Here is a 27,754-nt window from a genome sequence, read left to right as displayed (position 1 = left end):
ATATTTTCCAATCCTTTTTCATATACATAGTCACTGGCTTTTGTGTATATGTGTAAGACCATTTGCATTGATCATATTACATTGTTAGAGTGTGAAAGGGGTTTCTAAAGTCCTTAAGAGAGATTTCAAAGCATGGGTAATATCCTTCGATCATAACATAGCTCTGTCTTGCCCTTCTGGAGCACCTTTCATCCCAAGCTGAAAGCGATATCAAAACTGTATCAGCCACTGGAATACAGCCTCCTTTGGGGTGGAAAGACGCATTTATTGAACAGGTCACAGCATTGCCGTGCAGCTGAATTCACGCTGGTCTGTGCTCAGATTTTGCACCGCTCTAGCTGTGTCTCTTCAAAAACAGATGCCATTAAACCTGGTGTTAAATACACCTATTTTCAACTCAATTATAGCCGTAAAAAGGTGCATCTGACAGCATAGCCCGTTCTGTAAATATACAGACATCTGCAGGGGGAATCTCGCAGAGAGGGCAGAACCCCCAGGGAGCACTCCCTCCCCCTGCAACTTTCTGAGGACTCTTCTCCCAATACTGACTCATCTCAGTCAGTGAGATAAGCTGGGGCTTCAGCACCTGCATTGGGGATAGTGGCTGGCTGCAATCCCTTTCTGCAGCAGAGTGCTATGGAGCAGCCCTGTGATGGGAGCTGTTGCACAGCACGGGGCATAAGCGGGGCTCAGAATTAGGGCGTTAGAAAAGTCCTGCTGGCCAAGCAAGTCTCTCTCACCGTTATTCCATCATGTCCACCCCGTTTGGGTGACATTTGCCCCGTGCCAAGGGTGCAGCACTGGACCTGTGCATTGCTTGAGGGCTTTACTGGTGCGTCAGTTCTGGCCTTTTGCACAGAGGGGCATTTAACCCTTGGTGAGTTCTTGCCCCCAGCCCCCGCTCCATTCTCTTTTCCTCATTTTGTTTCCCTTTTCCGCTCAGTTGCAGCCCTGCTCTCTAATATTGGATTAGCCCACTTTCTTCAGAGCTGATTTTCTATTTGCATAATCCTCCCCATTCGGAGACGCATTCCAGCCCTTGGTGATAAGATGATGTGCTGGGGTGGCCAAGCAAATTACACTCTTCGTTTTGAACAGCCATCGAGAGAGGAGGTGGAAGGAAATAACCCGGCTTTTATTTTTATCTCTGAACGCTCCCCCTTTTTCCGGGTGGCAGCTGCTGTTCACACATCTCCTGACAGTCATTTAAATCCAGGGAGTAAAGGTCATCCCTGGGCCTCCAAAGCTGCATCACTCCCTTGTGATGCTGTTTTTCCTAGCTCAGAGAAAAGGCCAATCAAAGCAGAGTCCTCTAGTCGGTCACCTGTTTACGGTTTCTCGGGTTATGTCTACACTGCACACTAAGCCCTGGCTCAGGTTTGAGCCCAAGCCCCATTTCTGTCCACCCACAAATCAGTCTGACTTGAGTCAGCAAATGCTCAGGAACCGGGGCCTATGATCTGGTCAGGGGGTGGGTCAGAGCCTGAGTCCAAGCCCTGTCATTTTGCAGTGTGGATGCAGGTCAAGCCAGAGACCTGAGTCAGAAGGACTGTGCGGTGCAGTGTGGATGTTAGCATGGCTGCGAGCCCTGAGGCTAGCAATTGTAAACCCAGGTTCACACTGCAGTGTGGACGCTCAAGTGTGGAGCCGTCCCTGGAGACATGGAGTCTAGGAGCTCGGGTTCCACAGATCCAGACTTAGGGTGCAACGTAGATATACCCTTATAGAGCCTTATCCACTTCACTGCATAGGATCCTACCAGCCCCCTTTATGGACCCATGGACCATGCCGCCGTGATACACAAGAGGCAGCTCTAGATGAATACTTAGACACATGCTAAAATCTCATTGACTTCAATGGGACTTTAGCACATGCTTAAAATCAAACGTGCTTTCTTGACTAGGGATGCAGACCTTTAGAGCATGTTCTACCCCACATACCTTTCCTGCCGGGTGGCTGAGAAGTGCGGGGGGCAGCTCTGTCGAGTGCAATGAGCAAGAGGCTCGGGGCTGTGAGTTCTAATCTTGGTACTTGCTCTGTTGTGGTTTTTGGCAGGTCCCTTAACCTTTGTGGCAGGGAGGAGAAGAAACCCATGCTGGTATCTTCCACCTGTGCAAAATGCTTGGAAAACAGGAAAATAGTTTGTTTCTGGGCCACTGTGGTCTGGTGGAAGCAATGTGAACCTACAATTTGATTGGAGATATACACAGCAATGGGCCTGATCCCAGGCTGGTGTGAAGCTGGGCTGCCACAAGGAAGGGCCCTTCTTGCGTCTTTAAAACAAACCAAACAAGTGACGAAGCTGCCCTGCACGACTGGTGCCAGCATCTTGCAGAAAAACCTTGTCAGAATGATTTACAAATTGTGTAAATATAACTCCACAGCCCCTGCATCTCTGCACCAGCTCACTCAAGAGCATCATTCATTTTTAAGTGAGTAGGAGACTGCGGCTGGAGCTTTCAGCATCCACCGTGGAAAGATCCATGGAAAAAAGAAGGGAACAAAAGAAGAGGCGGAAGGAAGGGGAGGGGTCACTCATTCGTCGCTGGGTGTCTGGACTGCAGTAAATGGACCATCAGAAATTAAGTTACAGATTGGATTAAAGATCTGTAGGGCCAGATCCTCAGCTGGTGCAAATCCACTGGCTTCGGTTCACACCTTAGAAACCATCTCTGCCTTTTCCATGTGGTCCCTGCAGGTTGGGCTCCAAGCACATTGGCGTGGGTGGGGAGGGGGAGTGCATTGCGACTGCTCGTGCTGTCCCTGTTCTGTGGATAAATCAAGGACGTAGTTTTTCAGGGCTGTCCATCCTGTGAGCACCTGCTCCAGCCCTGAAGGAGTTGGAAAAGCTGAAGGAAGTAAAACCCCGGCTGATTGGGGGAAGTGGCAGCAGCTGGGGGCCACACCGCAATCAGGGCCCAGCTGGCTCTATAAAGGCTTTGAGCCAGACGTTCAGTAGAGACTCTCGCTAGCTTGGAGAGAGAGGGACCTGGCTGCAAGGTCTGAGAAAGTACCTAGATAGGGAGCAGGGCTGGGGAAGGCCCAGGGAGCCGGGGAGCTCGGACCTAGGAAAGTCCCAGGCTGCAGGCCTGGGAAGGCCTATTAAGTACAGGGTTACGGGGGCAGCCACGGGTAGGCAGAGGCAGCAGGTCCAAACCCCCTCGCCTGTGATGAGTGGCTTATACTGGAGTCTGCCCCAGCGAGCGGGGGCTAGTTGGTGACTGGCAGTAGCCTAAGACTGAGGCGAGGTGGGGATAGTGGGTGGGGGTTCCCTTGGGAGGGGGAGACCCAGAACTGTGGGGGTACTGCCAGGGGGCACCCAAGACAAGGGCACTGGGGTCCGGCGAGACACCGGTCTGAAGGAGGCGCTCCGGAGGCTGAATGCTATTTCCCCGAAGACGACCAGCAGGAGGCGCTGCCAGGTGCGTCTGCGCTCCGTGATAGGCACTAAATTTGCTAATAAGAAACTTGATCCTGCCCCCTGGCTCACACCTGCTCTCCAAGGACATGATCCAAAGCTCCCTGAAATTATTGGAAAGATTCCCATCTTGATAATATCTAATATAACTAATATCTCGATTATCTCCCATATGCATGAATCATCAGCACATTACTCCTGAGGGCATTCTGCGCCACTATGCAGAGGAAGAGAAAGTCTCGTCCTCCCCAGCCCAGCTGGACTAGCAGATGAGGCCGGCATAGGATAGGAGCCACCAGCTCGGTCTTCCCCAGTCCTGCCTCCTGCCCCACAGTGATTTATCTCTCTGCCGGCTGTCCTGGGCACCCAAAACATATTTTTGGGGAGAGTCGCATGACCGCTCTTGTGGCTTCCCTTTGCTTCCCACTCAGAAAGTCATTTTGCTGCGGGGAAGCAAAGAAATCTGCAGGGACATGAATTCTGCACATGCATAGTGGCGCAGAATCCACACCCTCCCCAGGAGTAGCACAGCCACATATCTGATCCATGCTCTCACACCCACAGGTGGATTTTTCTCTCTCTCTCTCACACACACACACACACACACACAATGATGATTTCTCTCTCTACTGTAGCATGCATCTATGCAAACAACGCTGGAAAAGGGAGAATGGCTTCCCAGACCTTGAAGGAACAAGGCAGGGTCTGTTCCAGTGTTCCCTGCTCAAGTCTCTGGATCCTCCCTGCCATAATGCAAAACCCACAGCACTCCTATCCTCGTCTCCTCTGCGACTCTGAAAATCCTGGTCAGACTGATTTCCTCCTGCGCAGCCACCATGGCCTCTTTGAAGATAGCAGCCAGGGGAGGGAGGGATGCACGTTAGGGAAAAGCTTCTGGGGAATTAAAGGACTGTGGGCTAAATTCAAGGCTGGTGGAGCTCTCCTGAAGCTAATAAAGCTGCCCCATGGGTGAACCTAAACGGGTTTGTCTGTTAAGTGTTTGGGGAGCTAAGTAGTACCAGGGCTAGTGCACCCACCTTTCACCTCCATACACCTGGGCTGGGCACCACATGGACGTCATCTGGCACAACTGGCTGGTTGTTTGAGGGGCTCCCCCATTAACGCACAGCCTCCCAGGACTACGTGTTACCAGGTTGAGATACATGAGTAACCTGTACAGCAGGGGAAGCTGCAGCCTGTACAATACAGGGGGCTGAGATTAAGGAGCAAGGCGTGTTGGCAGAGCTGTGAATTCCAGTGCAGCGGAGTGGAGGCTGAGGGGTATCGGCAGAGCTGGGTGGGGACCTACGACTGGAATAGCACCTCAGCACTGAGGTGCACTGGAAGACCTCTGTGAAAGAAGTTGGCCCAGCACTGCCCTGCACAAAGCCTGGTTTACCCTGGGTTGCACTTAGTCCCTCGCTTCCATGGGCACCGGATTTGTCCACTGATTAGGAGGACGCGGCTTGCCATGCATTGTGCAATCTGTGCAAGTGAGATCCCTGACCCCAGGTTTCAAATGCGTCTCAGTCCATTTAACACACGCTGCAGCACCTCTGACGTGTCATTACGATGCACTGATTTCATGTTTTAAATAGCACCGACACACAGCGCTTTGCCTGCTTGTGCGAGCCCTCCGTTTCATCCCCCAGCCAGAGATGCTCTCTGCTGTCACTCCACCCATTCGCAGGGAAAGTCAGATAAACACCAAGTTTGATTTCCCTTCAAACACAGGCAAAGCGAGATGGGTGAAGTCGTCAAGAACGCAAACGACCCATTCTGGCTGGTGCTCGCCTGGGTAGAGTTACAGGCACCAGATTGGCTTTTGCTCCCAATTCAGACCTACCCCAGCCTTCACCCATGATTCTGCCCAGCACTGACCTGGCTGCCCTCTCCTTGAAGAGAGGTCACTTTGGCCCAACAAGACAGCAGGATCATGTTCCCTGGGCACAGTGCAAGTCTGTCTTTGTCACTCCTAGCTGCCTCTGACCCCACTGTTATTGTGTCTGGCCTGGACGTGGCATTATGGTATACATTTCCAGCTCCCGAGAGGAGCATACTTTGGCAGCCGACTGCCCCAGCATGGAAATAACATGCAATGGCTGGTTTAAGACTTTTTTGGGATGAAAGGCCACACTTGTGTACATTGGGAACTATGGAATGGCTGGACGGAAACTCCCAGATCCAAAAACTGGGAAAATTCCAAGCCAAATCAGAGCTTTGCAGTTGGCCCCTAGCTGTACAATGCCAGATCCAGACCCCCCGAACTCTGGAAGCCAGATCTATGCTTTGCAAAGAAGTCTCCTCTCTCCAGTGGGGCTAACAGGAGCCCCAGCTCCAAACAGCCCTGATACCACAGGGCCTGTCCTTAGCAATAATCTTACAGACATCACCGTGGCCAGCAGACATAAACAGCCACCGCTTTTTCCCTTTCTTTGCAAGGCCCTGCTAGTTAAACTGCCAAAACCCACCAAGGGAGCATCACAAAACTACTGGAGTGAGTGTCAGAAGGGCCCTGGGAACAATCTCACTGCTACTTCTTTGCCATTCATTTAAAAGCAAAACAAAGCCAACCCAAGACTTCCCGTCTCATCTCCTTTTCCCATTTTAGATCGGACCAGGCGGCTATGGCTGGGTAATCGATGCTTCCATCACCGAGAAACCTCTTGACAGTTTCCTCTGACATCCCTCAGCTGCACGGCTCTGGCCTCGCATCATGCACTGGAAGAACAGCCTGCCTGACCCTGTCCCTGTCACAGGAGGGTTAACGGGCGGTCACTTACCCGGTACCAGACTATCTCCCGCATCCTGCCATCCGTCTTGAAGTTACATTTCAAAGTCACGGCATCCCCGACCACCACAGGCGGGAGCGGCTCAATGCTGACAGTCAGGTAGCCTGTGAAATAACGGAGGAAGAGAAACACAACATGAGCCAAGGCAGGGCTGGGAAGTGGGCGCAGGCCTAAGTGAGCTGGGAAACTGGTCCCAAGTGGGGATGGAAATACGGACTGGCTTCCACGTGCCCACCCTCTATTCACTCCTCTCCCTTCTCCTCCTGCAGACACGATCACATCCTCAAGGGGAAATCATTGAGCCTGATTTCCCTCTGCCCTGCCTGTGGGGAAGTCATTTACACCAGTGCCAGGGGTGCGAAACACAACTGCTGCTATGCAGAGACTATGGCCTGCCACGTGTCTCACTGTTCCCTTGTACTCCCTCGTCAGTCTCCATCTGTTGCCTCTTTAGATTGCAAGCCTCTTAGGCAGCAGCCATCTTTTCATTCTGTGTTTGTACAGCGCCTGGCGCGACGTGGGCCTGGTAATGCAAAGAATAATCATAAATGATTTGCCCCTCACCCACACGAGGGGGGTTAACGTTCTCAGCATCGCCAACACCAAATGTTCAAAAAATAGCACGAGTCAGGCCCTCAAAATCATGAGATCGGCTTACGGTGGGGCCCTGTTCTGAAGCTTTCCTCCGCAAACAGGAGGGCGAGCAAGTTACTTTTTTTTTTTTCTTGAAAGCTGAGAGGCTCGTGTAATCACATAACTCCCAGAGCTGGGACCGTAAGTAAAACACCAGCTATCGTAGGATTTGTGATCAAATCACGAGAGTCAGCGACGCTGCGTTTTACACCTCTTTGCACTGGTTTAAATGGCTACACAAGTTGGCAGCATAACGCCCAATCAGTGTGTGTGTGTTACATGTTCCTGTCTAGGTCCCATTCACAGAGGCTCTGGGACTGTTACGGCATTCAGCTTAAGAGCCAGGCTCTGTAGTGCAAATTGAGTCAGGTTTGTAGGTAGACTTGGAAGGATTCAATTTTTATCAGGGAATGTCAGTAAATGTCAATTTCATCACACACACACCCAAACCAGAAAAAAATTAAAATTTACGAAAAGGCAAAGTAAGGAAAATGCTGCTCGAGAACTTACTAATGTTTGAGTTAGGGATAAAAAGAAAAGGAGGACTTGTGGCACCTTAGAGACTAACCAATTTATTAGAGCATAAGCTTTCGTGAGCTACAGCTCACTTCCTCAGATGCATATCGTGGAAACTGCAGCAGGCTTTATATATACACAGAGAATATGAAACAATACCTATTCCCACCCCACTGTCCTGCTGGTAATAGCTTATCTAAAGTGATTTCCAGCACAAATCCAGGTTTTCTCACCCTCCACCCCCCCACACAAATTCACTCTCCTGCTGGTGATAGCCCATCCAAAGTGACAACTCTTTACACAATGTGCATGACAATCAAGCTGGGCTATTTCCTGCATAAATCCAGGTTCTCACATCCCCCCACCCCCATACACACAGAAACTCACTCTCCTGCTGGTAATAGCTCATCCAAACTGACCACTCTTCAAGTTAAAATCCAAGTTAAACCAGAACATCTGGGGGGGGGGGGGGGTAGGAAAAAACAAGAGGAAACAGGCTACCTTGCATAATGACTTAGCCACTCCAAGTCTCTATTTAAGCCTAAATTAATAGTATCCAATTTGCAAATGAATTCCAATTCAGCAGTTTCTCGCTGGAGTCTGGATTTGAAGTTTTTTTGTTTTAAGATAGCGACCTTCATGTCTGTGATCGCGTGACCAGAGAGATTGAAGTGTTCTCCGACTGGTTTATGAATGTTACAATTCTTGACATCTGATTTGTGTCCATTTATTCTTTTACGTAGAGACTGTCCAGTTTGACCAATGTACATGGCAGAGGGGCATTGCTGGCACATGATGGCATATATCACATTGGTGGATGTGCAGGTGAACGAGCCTCTGATAGTGTGGCTGATGTTATTAGGCCCTGTGATGGTGTCCCCTGAATAGATATGTGGGCACAGTTGGCAACGGGCTTTGTTGCAAGGATAAGTTCCTGGGTTAGTGGTTCTGTTGTGTGGTATGTGGTTGTTGGTGAGTATTTGCTTCAGGTTGCGGGGCTGTCTGTAGGCAAGGACTGGCCTGTCTCCCAAGATTTGTGAGAGTGTTGGGTCATCCTTTAGGATAGGTTGTAGATCCTTAATAATGCGTTGGAGGGGTTTTAGTTGGGGGCTGAAGGTGACGGCTAGTGGCGTTCTGTTATTTTCTTTGTTAGGCCTGTCCTGTAGTAGGTAACTTCTGGGAACTCTTCTGGCTCTATCAATCTGTTTCTTTACTTCTGCAGGTGGGTATTGTAGTTGTAAGAAAGCTTGACAGAGATCTTGTAGGTGTTTGTCTCTGTCTGAGGGGTTGGAGCAAATGCGGTTGTATCGCAGAGCTTGGCTGTAGACGATGGATCGTGTGGTGTGGTCAGGGTGAAAGCTGGAGGCATGCAGGTAGGAATAGCGGTCAGTAGGTTTCCGGTATAGGGTGGTGTTTATGTGACCATTGTTTATTAGCACTGTAGTGTCCAGGAAGTGGATCTCTTGTGTCACGGCTAACCTGGTGGCTGAACTTTGTGACTTTGTCCTTACCCATAACTACTTCACATTTGGGGACAATGTATACCTTCAGATCAGCGGCACTGCTATGGGTACCCGCATGGCCCCACAGTATGCCAACATTTTTATGGCTGATTTAGAACAACGCTTCCTCAGCTCTCGTCCCCTAAAGCCCCTACTCTACTTGCGCTATATTGATGACATCTTCATCATCTGGACCCATGGAAAAGAAGCCCTTGAGGAATTCCACCATGATTTCAACAATTTCCATCCCACCACCAACCTCAGCCTGGTCCAGTCCACACAAGAGATCCACTTCCTGGACACTACAGTGCTAATAAACAATGGTCACATAAACACCACCCTATACCGGAAACCTACTGACCGCTATTCCTACCTGCATGCCTCCAGCTTTCACCCTGACCACACCACACGATCCATCGTCTACAGCCAAGCTCTGCGATACAACCGCATTTGCTCCAACCCCTCAGACAGAGACAAACACCTACAAGATCTCTGTCAAGCTTTCTTACAACTACAATACCCACCTGCAGAAGTAAAGAAACAGATTGATAGAGCCAGAAGAGTTCCCAGAAGTTACCTACTACAGGACAGGCCTAACAAAGAAAATAACAGAACGCCACTAGCCGTCACCTTCAGCCCCCAACTAAAACCCCTCCAACGCATTATTAAGGATCTACAACCTATCCTAAAGGATGACCCAACACTCTCACAAATCTTGGGAGACAGGCCAGTCCTTGCCTACAGACAGCCCCGCAACCTGAAGCAAATACTCACCAACAACCACATACCACACAACAGAACCACTAACCCAGGAACTTATCCTTGCAACAAAGCCCGTTGCCAACTGTGCCCACATATCTATTCAGGGGACACCATCACAGGGCCTAATAACATCAGCCACACTATCAGAGGCTCGTTCACCTGCACATCCACCAATGTGATATATGCCATCATGTGCCAGCAATGCCCCTCTGCCATGTACATTGGTCAAACTGGACAGTCTCTACGTAAAAGAATAAATGGACACAAATCAGATGTCAAGAATTGTAACATTCATAAACCAGTCGGAGAACACTTCAATCTCTCTGGTCACGCGATCACAGACATGAAGGTCGCTATCTTAAAACAAAAAAACTTCAAATCCAGACTCCAGCGAGAAACTGCTGAATTGGAATTCATTTGCAAATTGGATACTATTAATTTAGGCTTAAATAGAGACTTGGAGTGGCTAAGTCATTATGCAAGGTAGCCTGTTTCCTCTTGTTTTTTCCTACCCCCCCCCCCCCCAGATGTTCTGGTTTAACTTGGATTTTAACTTGAAGAGTGGTCAGTTTGGATGAGCTATTACCAGCAGGAGAGTGAGTTTCTGTGTGTATGGGGGTGGGGGGATGTGAGAACCTGGATTTATGCAGGAAATAGCCCAGCTTGATTGTCATGCACATTGTGTAAAGAGTTGTCACTTTGGATGGGCTATCACCAGCAGGAGAGTGAATTTGTGTGGGGGGGTGGAGGGTGAGAAAACCTGGATTTGTGCTGGAAATCACTTTAGATAAGCTATTACCAGCAGGACAGTGGGGTGGGAATAGGTATTGTTTCATATTCTCTGTGTATATATAAAGCCTGCTGCAGTTTCCACGATATGCATCTGAGGAAGTGAGCTGTAGCTCACGAAAGCTTATGCTCTAATAAATTGGTTAGTCTCTAAGGTGCCACAAGTCCTCCTTTTCTTTTTGCAAATACAGACTAACACGGCTGCTACTCTGAAACCTGAGTTAGGGATGTTTACTTTGTATATTCTGACAGGCGACGTCCAATATTTGTGTTTTAGAGGTTAGAAAGCTTTAACTTTTTGAATCTCAGCATCTACTATCATTAAATAATTATCTGATCTCCCCAATTGTCAGCCTTCCAATGCTTTCCTGCAACTGTGAACATGTAAATCAATAAAAATAGAAAAATAATCATTGATGCTGTCCACCACAATTATATAAAAATGGCTATCACTTTCTGCCACCCCTGCTTAAAGAGCACGAGGTGCCTGATTTGATCCCTGGCGTGTCAACCACCACACTAAGACTCGGGCCATTCTGATCTTGCACCTCCACAGCGCTGAGTTCCATGGATTTACAGCAGCGCCGGCAGAATGAAACCTGTTCCTGCTGTACATGTAGCATTTCAAAAGCCCTTGGCATTGCTTTGCTCCCATTGACATCAATGGGAGGTTTACCAGAAATGCTGATGAGATCAGTGTGCAGTGTTTTGAATTGTCCAGCAACCTGGACAGTTAATCGTTCCCTGCCCCCGATATATCTTGATGCCAACAGATCTAAAGGAGAAAAATAAAAGAAAGGGGTCCTATCTCTTTAAGGCCAACAGGTCCAGTGTGTGATGTGGGGAGGCTTCAGGTGGGAGGATCAGGCTGAATTGCACCTGCTATCTTCTCTCAAAGTGAATCTCAGGATTAATTGTCGCCCAGACCGTGACTCTGAGGGATTGCTTGGAAAGGTGACACATGACCCCACATTAGTTACACAGCCTGAGTCTGGCTTGCGGAGCAGGTGCTTATAAAGGTACTCAGGGTTTTTGGTTACAGCAGCAGTGGGAGGCTCAGCTGCTGGGTGGGGGCTGTCTCTGCTTCAAGGGAGGGCAGGGACACCAGTGCAGAGGGATGGACCCATCACTCCTCTTTCCATGCAGGCGTGTTGAGTCAGGATAGAGGAGAAGGGAGCAGCAGGGCAGCCCGCATGATAGGGCAGTGCCCGGTGCGGTGCTGCTAGACGATCTAGAGTCCCATGGGTCGGTGCTGGGGAGAACGTACTCATCTCTGAGCAGCCAGCAGAGATTGGCTAATGCCCATGCAGCACCTGCTCCTCGGTGACCCATGGGACATGCAGCTGTTCTCCTATCCAGCCTGGCTCATCACGGGGAAGGAGATAGACCGGGTGTTCCCATTTGTTTCAGGTCACAACGGGAGTCTGGAGGTTGAGTCTAGTTTGTCCCCGGTCCAGTTGGCAGCCTCTCCGCAGAAGCTGTGCAGGGTCAGAAAGCTGGTGGTGTGGAGCAGGCCACAAGTCAGGACTGGAGGTTTTTCTGATTCAGAGATATCGCTCCCCATTGATTTTTAGCTTCAGTATTTTCTGTGTCCCATGATCCCTCCCCACTCTGTACCTACAGCCATCTCAGGTCCTCTCCCCACACATTTCTTCCTCACTCCTTGCTCCTCTGGGGCGAGGGGTAGGCAGTGAACGCAGCCCAGATGGAGTGAATCCTTGGGCATCGGTCTCCAAATGCAGGCGAGCTGACCGTCCCGTGTCTCCACTCTCCCCCTCGATCACATTCACCCTAAACTAGCTTGGCCCATGGTTGTGCAATGGAAATGCAAGACGTTGCACTGCTCTGCGCTCTGTCCATCACTGGGGCAGGATCCCTGCTCCATGACAGCTCTGGATGCCTTGGGAGGTAGCAATGGAGAATAAGCAGAGGCAATTCTTGAGCAGAATTCCAAATCAGTTGTCCACATCCAGCTATTTGGAGTCTCCCAAGTCCCCTCAACTTTCCCACCTGGCCTCTCTCACTGTAACGCCCATCAGAAATGGTTACTTCTGAGTAGACTAATCATCCATCTAATCCTATAGCCAGATAAATCAGAATATGCTCTTTGTTTACCTGAGCTGGTGCCCTGTCTCTGGCAATGACCAATGCAGTGTGCTGCAGAGGAAGGTATTAACAGCACACCTAATTGCAAGACACAGTGCCATTCTTCCTGACCTCCTTTGACAACTTGTGCCGTGAAAGCATGAGGAATGTGAGCACCTTTCTGTTTCCATCTCACTGATGGGATCTCGGATTCTGTTCCACTTGGTCTTGAATCTGAGCTGTTCACCTCATGCAGCAGTGAGTTCCACAGATTGCATATTCCAGAGTTACAAAATGAAACTGACCGCTACCAAATGATTAACACTCAGGCACTCTCATAAAGGAGCACCCTCACTGGAACACAATCAGGGGAGAGAACTACCACATGGTCTCCATGGCTCTAATCAGGGGAGGGACTGCACCCACTTGCAGACACCCCTATCACAAGATGTGAATTAAAATGCATTGCTGAAGGAACAAAACCAAGTAAGGGAAATGGAGGCATAATGTAAACAGGGTCAGGAGCCAATCCGCAAAGCCTTCCAACCACTGAGATGCCGAAAGGGTTAACAAAACACGCAGTGAAACAAACAAAAGCCCGCCTTTTGAAATTAATCAGCACCTGGGAACTACAGACAGGAGCTTTCTTCTTCTGCATGCTGCAACCATACCCTCCCGCCAGCCAGGGGGATGGAGGGAAGAAGAGTGGTGAAGCTGCAGGGAGTAGGGGAGAAGACAGGCCTGTGTTAAATAGCTGCTTCTAATTGGCCCTGACAGCGAAATCTTCCAGATCAAACAAGCAATCTGCTCAGGAATGAAAAAAATCCCGAGGTTCGTGAGACTCCCATCCCAGCGCTTTGCGAGGGAATGCGCTGTGTATCGGTTACACAGAGGTCTCCTTGCTTTTCAAAATGCTCTAGAGCACCTGGGATTTTTCAGGACTATTTACAGTGACACAGGGGGGGGCCCTGAGGCTACTGAAAACCACTGCACGGCTATCAGGACTTCAAAGCGTTGCATTCACACTAGCCTCCTCTGGGTTTCCTCGCCATTGCGACGGGCAGTGGGAATAAAGTCGCGAGGTTTAAACGGGAAGTCCGAAGGGCCAGTATATTTGGAATTGCCTCAGGCCCCCTGCACCCACAGAGCTCCTGCTGCTACCACCATCAAACGCTGGAGACGCTCAGGTCCTGGGATTAAGGGTCACAGTGTTTCCCAGGTCTGTGGGTTTAAAGAAGCTAGGAAGCAGCGAAGGAGGGCACAGGTCACCTCCATCCCACTGCACCAGTGTTTAATGTGTAACAGGATTAAATGGATGCATTGCTTTGACTTATGAAATGTCCTGAGAGCCTCCTAATTTAGGTTCTAGGTCCTGATTCTGCCAGAGATTTGCTACGGGTCTCTGGCCAACTTTTCCAAAAGTGACCTGCTGATTTTGGGTGCCTCTGGTTTTGGTTGCCCAACCTGTAACACCTGTTAAGTACTTAGATAGACAGGGAGTATCGCTCTGTGCCTCAGTTTCCCCATGTGTAAAACGGCAATAACGTTAGTGACTCGGCTGAGTGACGTGCTCTGAGATCTTACTTCAAAGTGTTCTCATGGTACAATGAGAAGAGCTGCCCAGTGTGTTTAACCACCCCAGCCCGTGGCACTGACAGAGGCTGTGATTGCATCACAAGGCAGTGACAACACAAGGCTGACACTTCTGTGGCGTACTTCTCTGGAAAGAGGCCCAGCTACACGGCGGGGGCAGGGCGGTACAGCCGCCCCGCTCGTAGTCCGTGCTCACCCGAACAAGAACTTCAGCACTCTCGGCACTTTGGTGCCGCTCACCCCCCGCAGCTCACAAAGGGCTCGGATTGCGCCAGAGATTCGCGGCGGTAGCGAGCTGGCCCCCAGCACCTCGCAACCTTCAATGTGTTTAACCTCACAAACCCCCTCAGGCAGGGAAGCGCTATTATCTCAATCCAGCTGGGGAACTGGGGGTACGTCTGCACTGCAAAGAGGCTCAGAGTGTGGGGGTCAATTGACTTGGGCTCCCGGGACTCAGGCTTCCGGGCTAACAATAGTAGTGGAGACGTTTGGGTCGGGCTGGAGTCCAGGGTCCGAGACCCTTCCCGCTGGCCAGGTTTCAGAGCCGGGCTCCAGCCTGAGCATCTACACTGCTATGGTTAGCCCTGGAGCCCAAGCCCCAGGAGCTGGAGTCAATCGAACCGGGCTCAGAGACTCGGCACAAGGGGGGTTTCTTTGCAGTGCAGACCTACCCAGAGGCCCAGGGAGATGCGAGGCTTGTCCGCACTGCTAATAAAAGCGGCCCAGACGAGCACCCCCCGATCCCACCCCACCCCCGGCTGCTTCTCCTCTAATCCTGCTACTGTGCTGACCCACAGCTGATGCCTGAGGGGAAGGCGATACCCTCTCTCCCACACACACAGACATTGTCACACTGGATCTTAATCAGGGGTATGGGGGGAAATGGGGAACTTCCACCCTGATCTGCCACCACACACACACAAGCATTAAACTCATGTCCAGAAGCACGACGCCTGTGTCTCCCCCCCGCCGCCCCGCACCAGCCTTTCCACCAGTAACTCACTTCTCTCAGCAAAGCTGTCGGAATGGTACCAATTAGCCTTGTCTCCACCACTCCAGTCCCATTTTAAAGTCCTCTAAATTGCTCAACTCCGGTCCCCGTAGGAGGGAATCCTGCAGATTAATTAGAGGGCGCGTAAAGACGTAACCCCTGTTTTATCGGTTCTGCCTGGTTTGCCAATCCATTCCAATGAGCGGCCCCCACCTCCCTCCCCCAGCAACCTGGCAGCCCGAGGCTGGGCAAGCAGATGAGCGACGGATCCTTCTTAACTCCACGCTTCATTATTCTGAATACCTCCATCACTCTCCCTCCTGTATCTGTGACAACATTTATGGCGCTCCTATTAAGAGACGTTTAGTAAAATAACCAGCGATATTTAAGAATTAGAGAGACACACACAGGGAGAGTCTGGGAGATAAATCTCTGCTCCGATGTGAAACGCTCCCAGAACCTTATGCTGAGCGACAGTGCAGATCAGTTAGTGGCGCTCCGCTGTTCCCTGCTCCCATGCCCCTCTCGTCTTCCCTTAGTCCCTTTTTCCATCCCGTCCTTGCTTTTCCTCGTTGGCAGCCGTTATCTGGAAGGGACTGGGAGTCGAGTGTCTCAGGATCTGGCCCCAGCTTTGCCTCTCATTCCCTTTACAAACGTGTCAGCTAAGCTGTCGGGCCTACGTTTCCAAAGGTGACTGGAGAGAAGTTTGGGGTTCCCAAGGTGAGGCCCCCTTGAAGAGCCGGATTTTCAAAGGGCAGGCATTTTCTGATATTCAGGACCTTTTAAGGTACCACCAGAGACTAGGGAGAGATCTAATGTGGGTGCCTGGGCACTGCTGAAAAATCCCTCTAGATTCCCGTCTGCTTCTTTAGGTTCCTAACTGGCTTTAAAAACCTGGCCCTGCACTCAGGCGATGAAGATCCAGGCCCTGCAGATGACCATGCGGTTAGTCCACAGTTGAGGTCAAATGAGATGATCCCCCATGACCCCTTCCGGCTTTCAAATTGGTGCGAATTCGTGTACAGCGAGCACAGCGGTAGCTGACATTTTTATCGGAGCAAATACTCAGGAGCAACGTGTCGAGCGGCTTTTGCTCAGCTCCCCTCCCAGCAATCCCAGAGTTCAGCAGTCGGTTCCACCCTGATGGAGCCCAGGAATAGTAAAGGAGGGGTGGGGAGGGTTAAAATCCAAAGGCCAGCCTGGCCGATGAGGCGCTGTCTAAATCAGATGGGCTGCCTAGGTGGGATTTATTTGTGTTTGATAACAGGCGCTCGATGCCACGCATGTCCTGAGCGAAGGGGTCACCCACCGCTAGCTCCTGGAGACAAATTCCAACACCCACGCGGTGAAGACGTTCCTTCCATGCTGGGGCAGATACTATTGTAATGCATATTATTCATCGCTGCTCTGGTCCGAGAAGGAAAGTGCTTTTGAAGCCCAGCCTTCTCTTGCTGTGAGAACCCTCTGACCTCTGGGGAAATCGGAGTCAGTCGCAGCAGAAACAGATGGGGATAACCTTTCACTGGGCTCTCAGGCCATCCTCCCGCCCTCTCGTTACATTCCCTGAGCATGTCAGGTAAGCCGATGGGAGCAGAGCACGGAAGAGCAGGAAGCAGAAGGATGGAGATTTTAACTTAAATCAAGCCCCTTTAGTAGGGAGAAGCTGCATAGTCCAGTGGCTAATGGAAATATTTTTTCGTCTGTGTATGGTGAAATCAACGTGTACCGACATTTAGCAACTTTCAAGCCTAGATATAAACACCCGAGATACGGACCATTCATTCACCCATGGGCTCCCTGTCCCCCATTGGTCTCTTTCCTGAGACAAATGGCAGGGAAAGTTATCCCACCTCATGACAGCTGATTGCATGTGCCTCCAGAAAAGCAATGTTTCCAGGTCCCAGAAGGTTTCAGGGATCAGAGGACCAGAAGAGACATTTAAAAAATGAAAGCTGTCTGGAAGGCGAGTGCTGGAGAGGATGGGAGTGGATTTAACAGCTGCGCAAGTGCACCTTGGGGAAAATACATTATGGCTACACAGAGCAATCATCTCATCCCTTGCAGTCCCATTTCCCTTGGTCTGCTCTTCCCGCATAAGCCTGGGTGACTGGCTGGCAATGCAGTGAGTGGCTGCATGAGGTGGGCGAAGCCTTCACTTAGTCTGTGTGAGGGGGTGCAGAGTCTCTTTGAATGGGGCCACCTAGAGAGCAGAGGCAGTGCCAGGAGTTTTGTAAGAGACACGTCAGTAGACAAGAGGGGTTCTCTTTTTTACACGTTCCTCCCGGGCATCTGGCACTGGCCACCGTGAGAGACAGGATGGTCCACGGGTTTGATCCCATATGGCAATTCCTAGAGCCCCGTGGTTTTGCATACGTGAAACAACACGATCAAGTGCAAAACTCACCCCGCAACGGCCACTCCTGTGGCTCCTGTCCCGCAGGGCTGGGCCCAGTTCCCCACTCCGGGTGTTGTGCCAGGGGGGGTCGCTACGTCACTCGCTCAGGTCTGGCCCGGCAGCCCCTCCATCATGAGGGGTGGGGAGGGTGCCCAGGCCAAACTTAAGCAGTGCTGTGGCCCCATGCATCAGGCCGCAGTGCCCAGCGCTGGGACCACCCCAGCCGGACCAGAGCGGCAGGTGCCACTGTCAGCAATGCCAGCCACTGCTGAGCACTAACCTATGCTGGAACGAAGCAATCTCCCTCCCTGGCTCACCTGCTGCAGCCAGCATAGGCTGACGGCGACAGAGGATGGGTCCCTGGATGAAAACCTGTTCTGTTCATTTCCTCTGGGGCGCCTGGCATTGGCCACTGTCACATGACAGGATACTGGGCTAGATAGACCTTGGGTCTGACCCCGTATGGCCGTTCTTATGTAGCGCTGCTAACCCCTTGGCTTCAACTTCAACCAGAAAATGAGCCATGTTTGTTGCCCCCCATATCTCCCTAGCAGCATTCGGGGGGATCCTCTCTCCCTGCTCACACGACGGGCGATGTAATCCCTGCTTCCTGTTAATACTTTATGAAATGAGCACATGCCAAAGATAGGAATCAGAGCACTGCTTTCTAGCTGTTATAAAACGCTTGCTTGTCACTGGATGGCTATTTTATTCTGTTTCGTTTTCCCATCTAACTTCCTCCCATCGATTGCTGCAAACAGATTGCAGGAACATTGCCGAGAAGGGGTCACGAGGTCTCCTGATTTCATTTCATTTTTGTGTGTGTATTTCCTAGTGCTGGTGAAAAGGGTTAGATTGACAGCCCTGGAAACCAGAGTCTTTATTTAGCTGAAGAGCAGGCAGCTTCCCTCTGCAAGGCACCGCAGCTCTAGCTATCTGTCTTAGGTACTTGTCTGCCCCCATCAATGTAGTATCTGAGCATCTCACAATCTTTATCCTCCCAACGTCCCTGTGTGTTTCACAGGTGGGAAACTGAGGCACCGAGCAGCTAAGTGACATGGCCAAGTCACTTGGTCACACACGAAGTCTGTGGCAGAGCAGGGAAGGGAACGTGGGTCCTCCAAGCCAGTGCTCCGACCACTGGGCTCATGCCTCCTCCCCATGGCTCTGATCTGGAAGTGAGATGGCGGGGGGGATGGAAATGGTCATGTCTGCAGGTAGCAAGGGTGTCCAGTGGGACGAAGGGAGACCTTGGGTGAGTAATGGGCATTTCCTCCACAGACCTCAAAGCACGTTACAAAGAAGGCCAGTATCATTCCCACCATTTTACAGGTGAGGAAACTGAGGCACGGGGAGGGGAAGCTATTTGCCTGAGGTCAGTGGCAGAGCTGGGAGAGAATCCAGGGTGAAACACCCACTCCAGTGAAATCAAAGGGAGCTTTGCTATTGATTTTAATAGGGCCAGGATTTCACCCAAGGTTTCCTGAGCCCCCATTCCAGCGGCCTATCCACCGGGCCTTGCTGAGGGCAAAGGGTTGAGATTGAAGGCCTGGGTTCAATTCCTGGCTGTGTGGGCCCTTGGGCAAGTCACTTCGGCCCAGATTCACACAGGCACTTAGGTATTCTGACGTTCTTGGCGCCACAGCGCTCAACTCTTAGGTGCCTAGAAAAACCACAGGAACACACGAAGCCTGAGGTAGGCACCAAGGCTCCCTAGGTAACAAATGGGGAGAGATTGCATCTTCAACTGTGGTTCCCAATGCCGGCACGCTAGCCGACGGGAGATGCCGGCCAGAGGGGTGTGAGCTAATCCCTGTCCCGCTCTCAGCGATAGCCTAGATTTTAGGAGCCTGCCTAGCTCTGATGAGCAATCCAGGAGCAGGAACCTTGCCCCCAGAAGCAGGCGAATCAGGCGCCCAAATTGTTCCTTGCAAGAATGTGTTAGGTGCCCACCTCACTTCATGCAAAATGGCCGGAGGAGGAGGTAGCGAGGCCACCTGCCTTGTAACAGGGAGGAACTTCGAGTCACAGGGCCAGAGAAAGAGGAGGAGTCAGAATGGCTCTCTAGCCGGGTGGTAGGAGACCACCTGCTCCACTGATTAATTATCTATCTACCCTGGAGCAGCTTCGACAGGAGAGACTAGGGCAGCCCCCCCCCACACATCCGGTGATTAAAGCCCTTTCCTGAGAGGTGGGAGACCCCGCCTCAAATCTTTGTGTCTCCCTCTGACAGAGAGGGGATTGAACCCTGGACTCCCACCTCCCAAGAGAGCGCACTAACCACTGGCCTAAAATGTGTAAGGTGGGTACCACTCCCTCTCCCCCATGGGAGATTTTGAACAGGACCTGAGGATGAAATTTAAGCACTGAGGGGACTTTTACCCTGGAAACTTAGGTGCCCAGTGAGTTTGGTCACCTACATCGTTTGGCAAGACTTCTGCGAATCACAAGGAAACCTAAAGCATGGAGATAGGTGCTTAAGGCGGGGGTTAGGTGCTTAAGTGCCTTTGTGGATCTGGGCTTCCATCCATCTGGATCTTAGTTCTCCAGCAGTAAAATGGGGAGAATGCTGATCCCTTTGTCTGTGTTGTCCGGTGAGGCTGTCAGCTCTCTGGGGCAGCAACGATCACGCACTACGTGTATACGCAGCACCAGTGCGATGGGGCCCTGATCTCAGCTGGCTCCTCTGGGTGCTGCCATCATCTATCTATAGCAATGTAACGAGAGTTTGTGATGTGGACTCTAGAGTGAGTTCATTTCACAGAGCCAGCCAAACCGCTGGCCATCGCTACTAGAGATGGGCACGAACCAGAAGACTGACTCCAGTCCTGTCTTCCGAACCGGTGGGTATGGAGGTACCAATTTACCACGAGACAGACGCAGATCGCAGCTCTCACATCTTTAGCACGCATGGAAGACTGCAATGGGCTTTTTTTTTTAAAATGGCTGTTTGTAGCCATTGTATCACCATAAGAATGCGACACTGAGAAAGCCCAAGATATGTGCTGTGAGAAATAGCAATAGCTCTCCAGATGGAAGTGTCACGCAGAGAACGTGAAGAGGACCAGAAAGGCACCAGGGTGGTAGAGACCTGAGTCACAGCGCAGAGGATAAACCTGAACTGACTGGGCAAATCGATTTCATTCTTTACACCTGGCAGGAGTTTGCCATGAGCAAAGCACGGAAATAGAACACAATCCTTATGGTATTTACAAAGACATTACTACACATTTCCATGATAAATCCACACTGTACCCCACAGACGAATACTGCACACTCAGTCGTACCGCAAAAGAGAGGCAGCATGGGCTAGTGGTTACAGACCGGAGCTGTAAACCTTGGCGGACCACAATCTGAATCCAGGCTCAGACACGGTCTTGGCAAGCCACGAAGGCCCACCTGTTCAAGTAATGACTAATTTGGGATGCCACAATTCTTGCAATCGCTGGATGCCTGAAGTTGGGGACTGAAAAATGAAGGGACTGAAAATTAACTTCTCTGTGCCTCAGTTTCCCCCTCTATAAAATGTGGATAACACTTCAAAGGGGTGTTGCAAGGACTGATTGATAAACCTGGGCTTTTAAATAAGGAGGTGATGGGCTCTTTAGAAATACCTAAAATAGACCAGCTAGTTTGTAAAGCTCTTTGGAGATGCAAAACATTTTAAGTGAGTTACGCATTATAATTAAGAGCAGCAGCTTGATGTTCTATTTCTAATAGTTTTAATTATATTTAAGCAGGGAAGCTAAGAGCCCACAGAGAAGGGAAGGGCATGGGAGAGCTGTGTAGGCAGGCAGCTGATGCAAACTCCAGGGCTACAGAAATAGGCTCGTAATGCTTTAGATATCAGGAACTGGTCTCAGCCACTTTTGTAATGAGGGTCATAGAAGTCCCTAGATTGATAGATAGGAATGTATGGTGACAGACAGACAGACATTTGTAGCTGTTGCAAAAAACCAAAGTAAAACCCGTCTCTTCAAGAGCAGCAGCACAGGGGTGTGAAATCGAGATGAGAGTTGAAGAGATTCATTTCCTTGCTTTTCCAGCTGCCTTGACTGTAAAAGCGTTCTGTAAAATCCCACCAATGGAACAGACTCCCAGCATCTGCTCGTTTGGCTTTGCATGAATCAGCGTGCACATGGGGTAGGTATCTGATGGCGAGGAGCTGTTGCAGCTACAAGGCCGCTCTCTCTCTCTCTCTCTCTGCCGTTCACAGTTGTAACGCGCCCAACTTGCGTGGGGATGGGGGGGAATCCAGAGCAGAGCCAGATGAACAACCAAGAAAAACAAACACACAACCAAGAAGAGCCTCCATAATTCTTATTGGAAAAAGACTGCAAAATCCCTGGTCTAAATGATCCAACACATGACTTCTGACCAGCTCTAAACAAACGGATTTGCTCAGTTGTGGTGCTTAAACCTCCAGTAAGACGCCTCCTTCATCACCCACTGGCTGTAACTGGAGCAGAGGGTTTTCATTACCTTGCAGGAGAGGATACTAAGGGAAGCAGTGGGCCTCAGCAGTGACAGCGCTGGACTAAGACTCAGGAGACCTGGTTTCTGTTCTCAGCTCTGCCACTAGCCTGCTGGGTGACCTTGGGCAAGACACTTTGCCACTCCGTACCTTGATTTCCCCTTCTGTAAAATGGAGGTCACAATATTAATCTCCTTCGTACAGCTCTTTGGCATCTACTGATGAAAAGCGTTATATACGAGCTGGAGATTATTAATATGTTCTGGGCCACATCTTGGATTAACTTCAGTGATGCCCCTTTACATACCTAGCATAGGGCCTTGTCTACTGATGTCAGCCATCTTCAACCTAGTGTATACAGGCAAAGCTGCTACAAGTTGCCATTCAATCTAGTGCAATTTATCTTTCCCTAGCTGCAAATTGCAGTTTGCCCTGTCTACACTAAGAATATGCACCACGACAGCTAAACCAGTGGTGGCCACTGTTTGTTAAAATCCCTAGCGTAGACAAGGCCTCAGGGTCCATCTACACTGGAGCTGAAGCTGTAATCTCCAGCTGGGGCAGACATACCCATGCTAGCTCTGAATAAACTAGCATGCTAAAAACGGCAACACAAGGGGCAGAAGGAACTATCCACGTATTTCAGATCTAGCCAGGACATCCTCAGGACACTGCCACAGCTATGTTTCTATTTTTAGCATGCTCCATCGGTCAGAGCTAGTGCAGGTCTGTCGACCTGAGCTGGGAATTACACCTCCCGCCACAGAGCGGACGTAAGTGAGACGGTTAGTCATTATTTGTACTAGGGCAGCATCTAAAGGGCCCAATGGCGAATGGGACTCCACTGCGCTAGGTGGGGACAGTCTGGGTGTAAGGGACAGTCCCAGCTTGTAAGGGCTCGGGGTGGGAGTCACAAAGGGCGTGAAACCAATGGGAGTTAGGCACCCAAATGCCTTTTATGAACCCCTAACTAGACAAGACAGACAATGGCTGGGAGGGGAAACAGGGCCGGGAAGTGACTTGCTCAAGGTCACGCAACAGGTCAGCGGAGAACGTGGTGCAGAACAGAGATCTTCCGAGTGCTGATCTGTCGCCCCACCCACAGGCCCACACTGCCGAGAGACAGCTCTTTCCCTCGACCGCCTGTCTCCCGCCTGTCTCATTGATTTACCTTTCCCCCCACTTTGCCGTTATCGTTCCTGAAAGAAACATACTGCTAGAGGAAAAGGCAGCCTTCTGAACGGGCCGTATGCATGCGTGCGCTCAGACACAGATTGCAGCTAAGCTTCCAGTTTACAAACATCAGCCACTATCCGCCTCTGATCAAACTGGCGTATCAGGGTTCCATCCTGAGCAGCGGCCAGAACGAAACAGCTAAAGTATTACAGCCTTATCTGACAAACCGGCAGGGGACAGAGAGACGAGCGGTGCCGATAAGCATGATAAAACCTTGCCTATTTGTTAACAAATGTTGGGAGCCAACTGGACGAGATTACACTTTTTTTTTTTGGTTACAGATAACAGGAGCGATTAAATGAAGGAGACGGCAGAGTTGGAATTGCCAGGCGGCAAAAGACAATGCTTAAAAAAACCCATCAACATGCTGCCCACTCAAGGAGGCCTGGTTTGGATTCTGACAGCATCAGAAAAATCTCAAGATTTGCTATTTATTCGTTGTGATTCTTTCCACCCATGAGCCTCCGGCATGCCCAGCACCCCATTGTACTCAGCGCTGGACAAACATGGAACAAAAAGACAATCCCTGCCCATAAAATAATAATCAGCCTTTGCATTTAGAATGCCTTTCAGCCAAAGATCTCAAAGCACTTTATGAATGATTATGAATTCATTCTCAGCAGCGCTCTGGGAAGCGAGCATTGTAACTATCGTTTACCCCCAGCGAGTAAGTAGAAGGCATACGCAGTTTTGCCCAATGTTCCAGAGCAAATTAGGAACACAAGCCAAGTCCGATTCTCATCTACACCACTGAAGAACTAGAGAAACTCCACTGGCCACAATCCAGTGTCTAGCTGAGCACTCTTGAACCTGCTTCTCAACACCTTTGTGAGGCAGGCCAGTGCTAGTCCCTCCATTTGACAGATGGGAATTCAGGCACATAAATAGTGTATGCCTACACTGCACACTAAGCCCTAGGCTCTGACTCAGGTTTGAACCCAAGCCCCGTTACCCCCCCCCCCACACACACACACAAATCAGTCTGACTCAGGTCAGCAAGAACTCAGGACCTGGGTTCAAAGATCTTGCTAGGGAGTGGGTCAGAGCCCAAGTCCCACTGTGACTCAGGTCCAAGCCCTGTCATTTTGCAGTGTAGACACAACTCAAGCTGCAGACCCGAGTGAGAAGGTCTGCATAGTGCAGTATGGACGTGTTCGCACAGCTGTGAGATCTGGACTAGGCAACTGAAAGCCCAGATTTACAGTGCAGTGTGGACATTCAAGCACTGAGTCCACAAGCCCAGGTCCCACAGACCTAGGTTTACAATGCAGTGTGGACACACCCATATAGACTAAATGACTTGCCCTAGTCTTGTAGGAAGCCTATGGCAGAGCGGAATGGAACCCAAGTCTGCCCAAAGTCCGGGCTAGCACCTTAACCACTGTACACTTCTTCCTCTCAAGCATTACCAATGGATTTGCTCTGATTTCAGCCACTACTGGAGTAGACAGGCTACACCACAATAAGCCAGGATTTGCACCCCTGAGCTCACCTGGCTTCAACGGGGGTTAGCCCCATCTCCGCAAGCAGGCCAGGTTTGTCGCTAGAATGTGACCTCCCATTCCTGGGCTAAGCTTCAGAAGAGCTTCAGTTTTGGGCCCTCCAGATTTCAGTGTCACAGCTGACGCTGCTGGGCACCTCTGCAAACATGGGCCTTCTTCAGGTGCCCCCATGGGAGGTGGGACCTTTGAAGATCCAGCCCCAGCAGCGTGCTGAACACGGGAAGATCGGTCCCTATGCTCTTCTGGCCAATAGCAGTTTGGTCCATCTACGCACATGGCTGCAATCAGGGCAAATCCCCAGTGCAATCAAGGTCTAAAAGAAGATTCAAGCCGCACTGAATTTCCAGCTCTAATCACTAGACAGCGCTTTCCCCCAGCTGATTCAAAGCAGGACTCTCCTGGTGACTATCCCTCATCCCAGTCTCACCCTTCAGCCTGCTCTACAGCAGAGATGTACATTTTTGGGGGAGATGAGCCCTTTCACTCCCTGACGAGCGCAGCTCCTGGGCTGCACCGAGGCCATGTTACTCGTAATGGGCTGCTTTGCCTTCCTGGCTCCTCGCTAAGGCAGGGTTGCGGTTGGGTGACCTTGGTGGGGGCTGGGGAGGCTTTTTTGCAATCCAAACACACGCTGGCGGGCCGAACACAGGCGCCGGAGCACGGAGTGATTTGTATACTCCGAGCACGTCACCTCTTTTCAGAGGGGAGAGAGGCTGCTGGAAAAGTCGTTTTTCAGCGTTTGACACGAAGTCTCTTTCACTCTCTCGCAAAGCCAGATAACGATCAGCAGCCGGAGCGATTAGGGAAATATATACATGGCACGAGGAAGGAGAGGAGGAGGAGAAAGGCGCCATGGCAGCGTCCTGGCTGCATTCGCTGCGCACGCAGACCTGTCGCCGACTTTTCCCTCTGCTCCGTTTGCTGCACAGCGACTGAAGGACAAAGTTCAGCGAGGTTTTTAGGGCCTGATGCTGACGGGCCCAGGTGTTGGCTCAGGCCCTGCTGGAAGACATCGGAGCTGCCTGAAATCGCTGCACCAGATCTTGGCCTTCTCCTGAATTCTCCTGTTTGCAGCGGGAGAGCCTGGGCCCCTGGGGGTAGGGAGGAGGCTGAAACCACTGGCTCCAGAGCTCAGTGCTGTATTGGACTCTCTGGCCACGTCTGCAACAGACATCATGCAAGCCTAGACTCCTTTCTTGGATAGACCTCTTTGTTCTACAGTTTACTCCAGAAACCCACAGCTGACCCCTTTAATTCTAGATCTTAATCTAGACTCTGAAATTCAGGTTCCTTTGTTCTGGATTTTATTCTAGACCCAACCCTCCTATATCTGAACACCTTGAGCCTAGATTTTATCCTAGACTCTTACATCTGGATTCCTTTATTCTAGACATTTCTGGTCTGGGTACCTTTATTCTAGATTTTGGTGCTAGAGTCTGAAGTCTAGGCTCTTTTACTAGACTCCTTGGACAAGCCCACAACAGACACCATGCAAAATTGTAAACGGCACCGCCTCATGCTGGAAGCTATGATGTACTAGTTGTCACTGCGCCCTAGTGGACGGATCGGCAGGGTTGCTCAAGTGAGTCTTTTCGGTCCTACTACTGTGACTGCTCAAAGAGATTCTCCTTTAGCAGTCGAAGATCCTGAGCTACATCTGTGCGTGTGACTCTGAAGTCCTCGGTGGCCACAGCAAGTGGTACAATGCCATGCATGAAGCCCTGCGTGGCTGTGGAATCCATTGCACAGTGCCAGGTACTTAACCCAGGTAGCAGAGCATAGCACAGTGCTGTGGGGAGATGCAAATCTCGTAAGTTACAAAGACACTTTGTCCAGATACTTGCTGCTCTCCAACAGGAGGCATGAAAGAATACCAGGAACTCGCTTCTAAGCACACGCCCCACACCAAAACCACTAGATCCGCCCCTCCCTTCTCCGACCCTCACCACCAACGGATCAATCCACAGGTCACAGAAACATGAGCAAGTCTTACGTAAGACCCTAGTCCTTTAGAGCCAGGGCCAGATTAACCTTCTGTGGGCCCCGGCATCCAGACCATGGCCCCACCCGCTGCTCCAGCCCCCACTCTACCCCAAGGTCCCTTCCCCGCTCGGCCTCTTTCCCCCCCTGAAGCCCCACCAATTGTTCACACAGGGAGGAGGGGGTGGAGAGGAGCAAATGGTGGGTGGAGCCTTGGGAGGAAGAGGCTGAGTGGGGGCGGGACTTCGGGGAGAATGGAGGCGGAGCAGGAGGCGGGGCCCCTTCTGAGTGTGGGCCCGGTTCCACAGCCCCATTGTAAATCTGGTACTGTTTAGAGTTCAGCAAGGCAGGTATCCGTCCCCAACAAGCCCTGCTGGATTAAAGAGCCAAGATAAAGAAATAAAGCATGCTAAGTGCATGGCTGCCAGCACAGGACGTGGGGGGCCTCTCTAGCACCATGGTGGGGACAGTCTGCAGAAGTGACTGCCGCCACCTTTATAAAGCAACCAAGAGGTGACCTGACACGCAACCTTAAACCTGGACAGCTCACACAGGGAACGGGAGCAAAATGCAGCGACGAACACAAGGTGAGGTGCCCACATCCAGCGGGAACAAGGCAAACAGACGGCCGGTTCAAAAAGAAACCAGAGCAAAAGGAAGAGAGCAAAAACGAGCAAGCGAGACAGACAGGGGAGAGAGAAACAGATGTACTGTTCACAAAGGAGCCGGTCCAAAAATGCTAAGTGGAAAAAAACAACAACGGGCGGGGGGCCAGACAAATTAAAACACAAATCCCAATGGACCCTTCCAAAAACCTGCTCAGTGTTTTGATGTGGTTGACAGAGATTCCCCCTGGTAAGTGCTAAGCAGGGTGCCCTCGGCCCTTCTCAGCCAGTTACCTCCTACTGTCACGTACTTACCATCCTCTCTAAGCTTTGACTTCAGTTCACAAAGGTCCCACTCCCCTCCTGCTTTCTTCTTAGGGAAACAACACACCAGGATGCATATGCATACCTGTGGCCTGCAGAAGCCACATAGCCTGACAAATTTGTTAGAGCATAAGCTTTCATGAGCTACAGCTCAAAT

The 27,754-nt window shown here is 50.7% G+C and overlaps 1 protein-coding gene across 3 annotated transcripts in view; it reads right to left on the bottom strand.

Moving 5' to 3' along the window:
* IGSF21 (immunoglobin superfamily member 21) overlaps positions 1 to 27,754 on the bottom strand; it is a 267,450-nt gene that overhangs the window by 149,725 nt on the left and 89,971 nt on the right. For all 3 annotated transcript variants that reach the window (XM_084651925.1, XM_084651926.1, XM_084651924.1), the window contains exon 2: positions 6,202 to 6,314. In XM_084651925.1, coding sequence (XP_084508051.1) covers positions 6,202 to 6,225 — 24 coding nt within the window. In that variant the 5' untranslated portion in view covers positions 6,226 to 6,314. The remainder of the gene's footprint in view (positions 1 to 6,201; positions 6,315 to 27,754) is intronic.

Source organism: Lepidochelys olivacea (assembly GCF_965140295.1).
Source record: "Lepidochelys olivacea isolate rLepOli2 genome assembly, chromosome: 18".
In the NCBI taxonomy this organism is placed as follows: domain Eukaryota; kingdom Metazoa; phylum Chordata; order Testudines; family Cheloniidae; genus Lepidochelys; species Lepidochelys olivacea.
This window is presented reverse-complemented; position numbering and strand designations above follow the sequence as displayed.